The sequence below is a fragment of the Acipenser ruthenus genome, chromosome 3, assembly GCF_902713425.1.
Source record: "Acipenser ruthenus chromosome 3, fAciRut3.2 maternal haplotype, whole genome shotgun sequence".
Lineage (NCBI taxonomy): Eukaryota > Metazoa > Chordata > Actinopteri > Acipenseriformes > Acipenseridae > Acipenser > Acipenser ruthenus.
In genome coordinates, this window is record NC_081191.1 from 39127615 (window position 1) to 39137530 (window position 9916).

General features: G+C 36.9%; 1 protein-coding gene across 2 annotated transcripts in view; it reads left to right on the forward strand.

Moving 5' to 3' along the window:
* The window catches only part of LOC117394783 (programmed cell death 6-interacting protein-like), a 32788-nt gene extending 24554 nt beyond the window's left edge, over positions 1-8234 (forward strand). For both annotated transcript variants that reach the window (XM_059012909.1, XM_059012908.1), the window contains exons 9-14: positions 2972-3095; positions 3820-3997; positions 4349-4460; positions 4750-4919; positions 5422-5670; positions 8064-8234. In XM_059012909.1, coding sequence (XP_058868892.1) covers positions 2972-3095; positions 3820-3997; positions 4349-4460; positions 4750-4919; positions 5422-5670; positions 8064-8219 — 989 coding nt within the window. In that variant the 3' untranslated portion in view covers positions 8220-8234. The remainder of the gene's footprint in view (positions 1-2971; positions 3096-3819; positions 3998-4348; positions 4461-4749; positions 4920-5421; positions 5671-8063) is intronic.
* The last annotated feature ends 1682 nt before the right edge of the window (positions 8235-9916 follow it).

Sequence of the window (9916 nt, forward strand, 5' to 3'; positions counted from 1 at the left end):
TTAGGATTGCTATTACAAGGAGGGTGGACACTTATCCAACCAAGCTATTTCAGTTTTTATTAGTGGGGCTTGCGAAGCAAGAGTCCCCACTTTAAATCTTCGACATACTACTATTTCTTCTTCTTCTTTGGCACGCTACTCTTCCTCTACTTCTCTGCTATTCAAATATGAAATCAAAACAGAAGTAACTTTTACCAATCAAGAGGTACACCTGTTTTAGTAACCGCACCAACTACGTTGTCTGTGAACTTTTAGAAATAACTGCTGTTTTGACCACTTTCCCAACAAGTTAGATAAATACTTAGAGCAAAGGAAATCTTCCTCTACTCAGATATTCAAATATGAAATCAAAACAGGAATGGCATCTAACAATCAAGAGGTACAGCTGTTTTAGTAACCGCATCAACTTCTTTCAGTAGGCTACTTCCCACTGTTGAATTAACTGCCATAGAACTTTGAGAAATTTCAAATTATAGCACATTCTAAGCATGAGATAATTAGTAAACAGTGTGACTTTTGACATAAATCAGCTACTTTGACCACTTTCTCAACAAGTTAGACAAAAAGTTAGAGCATATGAAATCTTCCTCCTACTTCTCTGCTATTCAAATCTGAAATCAGTTAAAAAATATCTTCTACCAATCAAATGGTACATGTCTGATGAAATGTGTGATCTAACTGCCCCACAATCCAAAGTAATAAGGTTGATATAGTAGTCTATCAAAGTAATCAGACCAATTATTTTACTAAATTTTACTTTGACTGTATGTAACTGCTTTGCTTTAAAAAGTAAAACTTTTTAAACTTCTTCCACTACCACAAAAATACTTTTAAAGAGCTAAAGCAAGCCCCACAACTTTACTTGTAAAGTTACCATCTAGTTTTTAATTAATTTTCTACAAATTTCTAGAATATTTTTTTCACTTGGAAGTTGTGGGGTAGGATGTGTAGATTAAATGAAAAAAAAACTATTTTAATGCATTTTAATTCCAGGGCGTATAGACTTTCTATAGGCACTGTATAGACACTGACAGTGTTTACATGCACAAGTCATGACAGTTTTCCTCACAATGTTTTTGCCGTGCTTTTCAGGAAATGCGTTGCTATGCTGTTCTGATTTAGGGAAAAAAGTCGGCCGTACCAATGCAGATTTACTCAATTCATAGAAATTTAGGGGAGGGGATATTTAAATGTCCATGTCTGCCTAGTAATTAGGAAAAGAACGACTCTGAATGAGGAGTGCTTCATGCGTTGCGTGAAGATTTAAAAAAATTAACAATAGAAAATAATTAACTTGTTGTCGAGCACATTCCGAATTATCACACATGACTTGTTTCTGTGTCTCGTTACCTTTCCAACACACATATAAAAGTATATAAAATAAAACTTCTACTAAGTACAAGTTTTACTACTTAAAAAATAGATATGTATAACATCTAAAAGTTTTACTTAATTAAAGCAGTCTATAAATGTAAGTGGAAAATGTGGGAGCACGGGGGGTTACACTACAGTACAATAAAAAATGGTATGATCCTTGGGCCTATATGAATATAAGATTGAGAACAGGGAGATGTGTAAAAGTACATACGAGGTTCCTGAGCAGCTTCATGCAACTGGCAGTTCTATAGGCAGAGTACCAGGCTGAGCATCCTAATGTTCCTGTACACATCTGCCAGTCCCTATACCCTGCCTCTGCTCCGAGAAGCCAGTGACTGCTGGTCTGCAGCTGCGGTAAAAGTGCCAGGAGCAAAATCTGCTTAACACAAGCACGTTATAATGAAATGTGGATGTCTTGTAATATTATAAACATTCATACAGAAGTCTTTATTTAAAGCGATACAGTACATTTATGTTTGTTAACTATATCCATTACTTATTGCACAATATGCCAACTGATGCTAACAATTCATTCCAGTTCTTTGCGGTGGAAGAAGAGGTGGTGCTCTGTTCCTGGGACATCTTAAAGAATTATGGAAAGAATACTACTACTACTACTACTACTACTACTACTACTACTAAATAATAATAATAATAATATGAGGCTAAATTTTGGTTAGTTGTGCTTAACAACGTGCATTTATAATACATACAAACGTTAATAGGCTGTACGAGAGGTTTACATTTGCAGCATCTTTTGCGTTCTATCTTGCCTCTGTGTGTGTGTGGTTTGATATGGCTTTGCTGAGGAATAACGTGAGATTCTGCCAGTTAAACAGGATTTTGACTGCTTAAATCTCCTGAGACACATGCACGATTCCCGCTCTGGTTTACATGGGTTTTTACAGCTATTTTTATTGTGAGAAAGTGATTGACCCTGCCCTTAAAGTTGCGCTGACCAAAGGACGTTCTTTTGCTGTTTCACGATGTATTCGCGTGACAGTGTCACACAGTCATGACTAGAGTCTATTTTCACGAGCATGTAAACCCCAGCCACTGTCTTGAATCTTTATTAGCAGATTATTCAAATAGGATGGATGTTAGCTTTGTTGACATAGCAGCAATTTAATACCCATGTTGACATGAATTTCATGGCAATAAATGGTGTGTGCTAGTGAAAGGGATTTAACAGGCGGGGGAAATGAATGAAGAATGTTATGTTTTCATCTTCCCAAACCATATTTACTGAAGCGCCCTAAATTCCCATGTTTGGTTGCATTTTCTGTAGGAATTTTGTAATGTGTTTTTAGTCTCCCCTGGTTGTACCTGGAAACAAGTGCTTCATAGTGCATATCCTGGAGGTACATTCACAATGTATTACAAAATAAATAGTGGTTTACAGACTGATCTGTTTAAAGTTATCTATTAAGTATGGCAAAGCACAGTATTTGCACTGATTTCATGACTGTGCACCAGGATGCAAGCTAACCTGTAACAGAAATGGGGTTTATGTGTCTTTTTCATTCACAGTTCAGTATCGGTGCTTTTGTACGGCAATGTAAAGTTAACTAAAGTTGTACTCTTGTTTTTCTAGACCTGTTTGAGAAGATGGTCCCTCTGGCAGTGCAGCATTCCATGAGTGCTTACAACTCAAGAAAGGCTGAAATAGTAAACAGGCTAATCGGGCAAATGAGAGAAGCAACAAACCTGTCTAATGGGTAACAAGACTTACTGAAATTATTTCATTTTTGTCATGAATGTTGACACACCTGCAATGGGTTTTCAACCTTAAGAGGAATCTTTATTCCCCAACTTTTATACTACAACACATTACTGGAAAGTTCACACTCTGACAATATGATTATGCATATTTAAAAAAAAATAATAAAAAAAGCAATGAGTGATTTAATTTGCTTTGCATGTTAAATCTGCTTAAGGTAACTATTATGAAGATGTTAATACTGAGGCTGGGGCAAGTGTAGGCAACTCTGGGAAGCTTATCTTTCATTATGTTCCATTTAACTATTTCACTGCTACATTGTTTTGCCCATATAAGTGATACCGACCACACATTGAGTGTCTTCACATTTGGTATACAGCTGTTTTCTTTAATTCTCGGTCACCTTTTAATTATTAGTGTTGTCCAATAAAAATAGATGTACACTGCTGCACTGTTTTAACTCTGGCTTTATATGATACAGACCACATGCTTTTTGATAGTGCCTTTCCATTTGGTACACAGCTGACTTCAGTGATTCCCTTGATCACTTTTGATTACTGGTGTTGTCCAATAAAGTAATACAAACACCCTATTCTAGCTTTTTATTTATGTAAACTGTGACTAGCAGCATCTCTATTGCTATTCAGTTCAACTCTTTCTACATATTTAAGCAGTATGTTGTAACGCTGAACATGTTTGTAATTTGTGGTTTCTCTCCTCAGAGTCCTAGCCTCTTTGAACTTGCCTGCTGCTGTTGAGGATCTCTCTGGAGACAGCATCCCCCAGTCCATCTTGGAGAAGTCCAGAGCTATTATCCAGCAGGGAGGCCTGCAGAGCATCGACCAGCTGATAAAAGACCTTCCTGAACTTCTGCAGAGAAACCGAGAGATCCTAGATGAGGTGAGCTGGCATTTACCTTTTACAAGTCAAAAGAAAAATGATTTTATAGGGAAGTGTGTCTGCCCTCTGGTATTTCATTAGGGATGGGGGGGGGGGGGACGGGAAACAAAAGCTGTTTGGAGTTCTCCAATTTTGTTATGCCTCCATGCCTACTGTCTGGTATACTTTGTTAACCCTTTTACCTTATATTTCTGATACCTAGAGGAACTGTCAGTTTTAGCTGCATAGGTGTATCAAACTGTTCTCAAAGGATCTGTAAAAGACCCATGGTAGCTTTGTAAAGGAACAGTTTAATACATATACTTTCAAACTGGCTACCTGCCAAGTTGTTGATTCACTCTTTTTGTTTAGTCTGTGAGAATACTGGATGAGGAAGAAGCCACAGATAATGAACTCAGGAACAAATTCGGTCAACGTTGGCAAAGAACCGCCTCGAACGACCTTTACAAGCCCCTAAGAACAGGTATTGTTTTCACAACATATTAAACTATTTATATCCTCCTGACAACATGGTTTATTATTACAATTGCTTAGATGTATGAAGCTTTGATTTTTAAGTCACTTGGCCAAATGAAAATCTGCAGTGCAGCAGTACATTTTATTTCCACCAGGCCGTTGTCACATTGATCACGCAGCTAACCGTTCAGTTTTTACTGTTTTTACTACATCTATCCATGAGGGCATGATAACGTTTTTAACATTTTAGGTTTTTATTTATTTATTTATGTATGTATGTATGTATGTATTTCCAGAGGGAGGGAATTTATGCAAGTTTTTGGACCAAGCTGTCCAGGCGGATAAAGTTGTCAAAGAACGCTACAGCACTCACAGGGACATGATTGCCCTGCTCTGCAAACCCGAAGCAGAGCTTAATGCTGCAATTCCTTCAGCCAATCCTGCAAAAACCCTGCAAGGCAGTGAGGTGAGATTATACAATAAATATCCGTGCACAAGTTCCAGAGTGTGCTAAAGATGGTTTGTTAAACGCGAAGCTTGGAATAGCAGAGTTGTAGTTGGCCCCTTGCTGTGTGCCTCCAGCGGATCCTTGGGAGATAGTCAGTCATATTTCAGTACGTAGCTATAACGGTATGCGCTTAATCAAAGGCCTATATGTAATGCACAGCAATGGCAGGAATGAAACCTGGTAGTGCAAAATAAAGACTTTAATATTGAGCAGGGTGTTGGTGACTAAGTTGATCCAACACTTTACCTGTCTACTGTTGCCCAAGCCCTGTGCAAGTAGAGGCATCATGTTTTTGTTAGTTGCTTTTTCCACATACATTTTCATAACCACCCCCTAGCAGGTGAAAATTATTGCTGATTTATTTCTGTTCTGGTATTGGATCAAGTGCATAAGAAATAATGGAACAGTATCCAGTTGTCAATTGTTATATATATATTTTTTTAATCTATGTTTGTTTCAGGTTGTGTCCGTGCTCAGAGCACTGTTGGCCAATGTTAATGAAGTAAAGATGGAGAGAGAGAAGCTGGAGAATGACATCAAATCAGCCCAGTGTGACATGACCAGCAAATTCCTGACAGCACTTGCGCAAGACGGCGCCATTAATGAGGAGGCAATCTCTGTGACAGAGCTTGACAACATCTATGGAGGGTACACCCAGAAAGTGCAGCAGAGCTTGAAGATCCAAGAAGAGATTCTGGGAAAGATCCAGGTAAGTGATGCTTTTTTAAGTATCTGAACTGCACGTTATTGGGAAATCGGCTGTGGCATGCTGTTACCTGCTGCTGATTAGAGTTATGTTATTAGTAGGGCTGTCAAGCGATTTAAAAAAAAAAAAAAAAAAAAAAAAAAAAAAATTCATTTGTATTATTATTATTATTATTATTATTATTATTATTATTTTAAAGTTCTTATTACCTATAAGGCCTTTCATGGTCTTGGACCATCTTATCTTCAAGATTTGCTGACCCCATATGTAAGTTTATTACTCCCCAAATGCATTTCAGATTATACTTTATTTTTAGGGATGTGCTTTTGGTAAATTTTTATGAACGTTTAAACGCTTTGCAATGTCAGCATTTAAACATTTAAACCATATCTACATACACACACACACACTTTATATTACATTCTGATTCTGACAGCCCTGGTTAGTATTTTTTAAGCAAATAACATTTTAGCATCGCAGACTACAAAGTTTAAAAAAAAACAAAAACACACGTATACATCAAAGTATATATTGAAATGTTTATATTTATGGTTGTAATTAAAGTTGCTCGTGGATATATAACTATATGCATACGTATTATTGAACACATTTTCGGATAGTATAATGTTTTTAGAATAGTGTGGTTCTTAAAGGTTCATTTAACAACAAAAAAACATGAACCTGTTCTGGTTTTTTTGTTGTATTTTCTTTTATTTTTATTTATTTATTTTTATATAAATAACTTTGCCCAAAATTATATGGTTTAAAAAAAAAAAAAAAATTAATAAAGAGAGAAACATAACCCATGTGTACAGCTCTAATGCAAAATGGCTACAGGAAAGCATAAGCTAGATGTGCTTACAGTTGAAAAAAAGTAACATTAATACAGATAACTCACTTCTGCTTTTAAATGAAAAAGTAAGACTTACGATTTAAAAGCCCATGTAATTGTTGTTTCACTGACAAAAAAAAAAAGTACATTAAATCAATTTTACTGTTAACGTGTTTCTCAAATGTGATTTGACATACATGAATGGCTTAACAGGTAGCAGTTGCATTTTTAAAGGCAAGTAAAAAAGCCCTATTTATAGACATATATGCGGCAATTTATAAAAAGCTATTTAAAAAAAATAAAAAATAGCACTTTATCATAATGTTGTTGTTGGTGTGTGTGTCTATATATATTTGTCTATATATGTGTTTACCTTTTAAACTATATATTTTGAAAAGTGTATAAACTAGCGGAATTTACTACAGACTCTTAACAGACTCCTTTACTACAGTATCTATAGAGGTGCAGTGCCAATCCGCGCCATGAAGTAAACTACCAGCAGCCAATCAGGGGAAAGTAGGAGGCTCCTTTGCAAGGAAGAAATAAAAATAAATAAATAAATAAATAAAAAGGAGGAAAAGCTTGTGGTTCTGATTTCAGATTTCCCAGAGTTGTATAATACAACATTAAGTAGGTTTGAAATCTGCCTTCATCAAACCGGAGCTCCTGTATCATCCGATGATATTCGCCGTACCTTTTTCTTTTCTTGAGGATGTCATGGATCAACAGCGATCTTACGTTTTTTTGTTTTTTTTTCTCCGGTAGAGCAGGGCGATAAATTATCTTTATTTGTTTGCTGTTCATTGTCCCAGGTATTGTGTTGTCAGATGCACAGTCCACTGATTGTTGCCGCTTTACAGTCCGTCCGTCCCCCCCCCCCCAAAGTTTGATATGATGGGATGGCAGTAGTTGCCTTTTTTAATCATGTGTAGAGGATACTGCTCAGTAATATCAATGAATAATGATTTGTTTAACTCCTTTTTTTTCCTTTGCCTATACCCAGCAAACCAGACAAAACTCACAAAGAAAGAAAGAAAATATCTCAATTTTTTAAAGCAACATGTTTTTATTTTATTTTAAACAACACAATTGCCTGATATTTTGGGTAACTGTGGGGGGATTATGATGGTGTGTGGGGGGTTAAAATGAGGTTTTATGAAAAAAAATTATAATGTTTCGCTCCTCATTAGCTGAAATATTTATTTTTACTAAGCTTTGTGTCTTCTGTATAAAACGTTTTCCCTTCCCGCTGGCATTTACTGTTTGTTGCTTGGCAACCAAAAGTCACTGTACATGCAGCTGTGACTTACTGACCGCCCACTGACTTTCCCCTGCCATGTTCGGTGTGAACAGTGGTCTGCGGCGACTGCAGAGCGACGCACAAGGAGGCTGTAAAGGTTTTAATTTTTTTTTTTTTTTATGTAGTTTTTTTTTTTTTTATTATGTAGATTTGCAGCCTTACTATTGATTGACACATCAATGTAATGTTCCACTCATCTCTACATCAGCAGGTACAGCAACAGGTTAATTTATTATAAAAACTATATGATGTTTTCCTTTTCAGAACTCTCATCAGGAGTTCTCTACAATGAAACAATCGAATGCAGATGCCAACCAGAGAGAGGAGATGCTCAAGAAACTTGCGGCTGCTCACGATAGCTATGTGGAACTCTCCAATAATCTGAGAGAAGGCACCAAGGTTTGTACAATACATTATTAACTTGAGGTTTTTGTAGCAGTTTGATTTCATATACACAAAAACATCACCCAGCAGCAAGAAGCTAACTGCACATAAGTGTAACCTTTAACCCTTTGCGGTCCTATTGCAATTATTCCTATCCGGTCCAATGTCGGACCCTGTCCGACATCATCAAAAAGACACAAAAAACGGGTTTCTAGTCGTTTTTTCTCCGGAAAAAGCTGAGAAAACCATTCAATGGCCGAGTGGGAGCGACAGGAGCCGAGACAAGCCGAAAAAAAAAGGGCGTATCTCATGAATAGTCATACTTGCCCCTGGCATCAGATAACGGCGGCCATAAGGAAACAAGCTGGCTGCTATTGCATCAGCGCTCAGAGAATATCCCGGACATTTGCAGAACTTTTTTCAGATGTTCTAGTAATAAAATAATGACTTGGATCGCATTATTGAGGCATTTGGTGATAAAACGAGTGATCGGGAGATGATTGATCGGTATGTTTGACTATTATTATTATTATTATTATTATTATTATTTTTATTTTTTATTTCTTGGCATATGTGAAAGCTATAGCGAACGAAAGGGTGGGGCAGGGCTGGAGATGCCTAGTGAGTGCTTTGTTGATATGCAGGGCCTTTTAAACCCATTTGACTGTGGGGACAAAAATACTTTTAAACAGCGCGTCTAAAATTAACTGCGCATGTGAAAATAAATTGGACCTGACGCGCCTGACACGCACTTAATAAATGGACTGCAAAGGGTTAAATATTCAAAAATAAATAACATAGGTAACTGAAACAACAAGTATAAAGATGGATGCTTATTTATTTTGCAACTCTATCATCTAGGCTTATTCAGATACAGACGTGCTCAAATTTGTTGGTACCCTTACAGCTCATTGAAATAATGCTTCATTCCTCCTGAAAAGTGATGAAATTAAAAGCTATTTTATCATGTATACTTGCATGCCTTTGGTATGTCATAGAATAAAGCAAAGAAGCTGTGAAAAGAGATGAATTATTGCTTATTCTACAAAGATATTCTAAAATGGCCTGGACACATTTGTTGGTACCCCTTAGAAAAGATAATAAATAATTGGATTATAGTGATATTTCAAACTAATTAGTTTCTTTAATTAGTATCACACATGTCTCCAATCTTGTAATCAGTCATTCAGCCTATTTAAATGGAGAAAAGTAGTCACTGTGCTGTTTGGTATCATTGTGTGCACCACACTGAACATGGACCAGAAAAAGCAAAGTAGAGAGTTGTCTGAGGAGATCAGAAAGAACATAATAGACAAGCATGGTCAAGGTAAAGGCTACAAGACCGTCTCCAAGCAGCTTGATGTTCCTGTGACAACAGTTGCAAATATTATTAAGAAGTTTAAGGTCCATGGAACTGTAGCCAACCTCCCTGGGCACGGCCGCAAGAGGAAAATCGGCCCCAGATTGAACAGAAGGATAGTGCGAATGGTAGAAAAAGAACCAAGGATAACTGCCAAAGAGATACAAGCTGAACTCCAAGGTGAAGGTACGTCAGTTTCTGATCGCACCATCCGTCGCTTTTTGAGCGAAAGTGGGCTCCATGGAAGAAGACCCAGGAGGACTCCACTTTTGAAAGAAAAACATAAAAAAGCCAGACTGGAATTTGCTAAAATGCATATTGACAAGCCACAATCCTTCTGGGAGAATGTCCTTTGGACAGATGAGTCAAAACT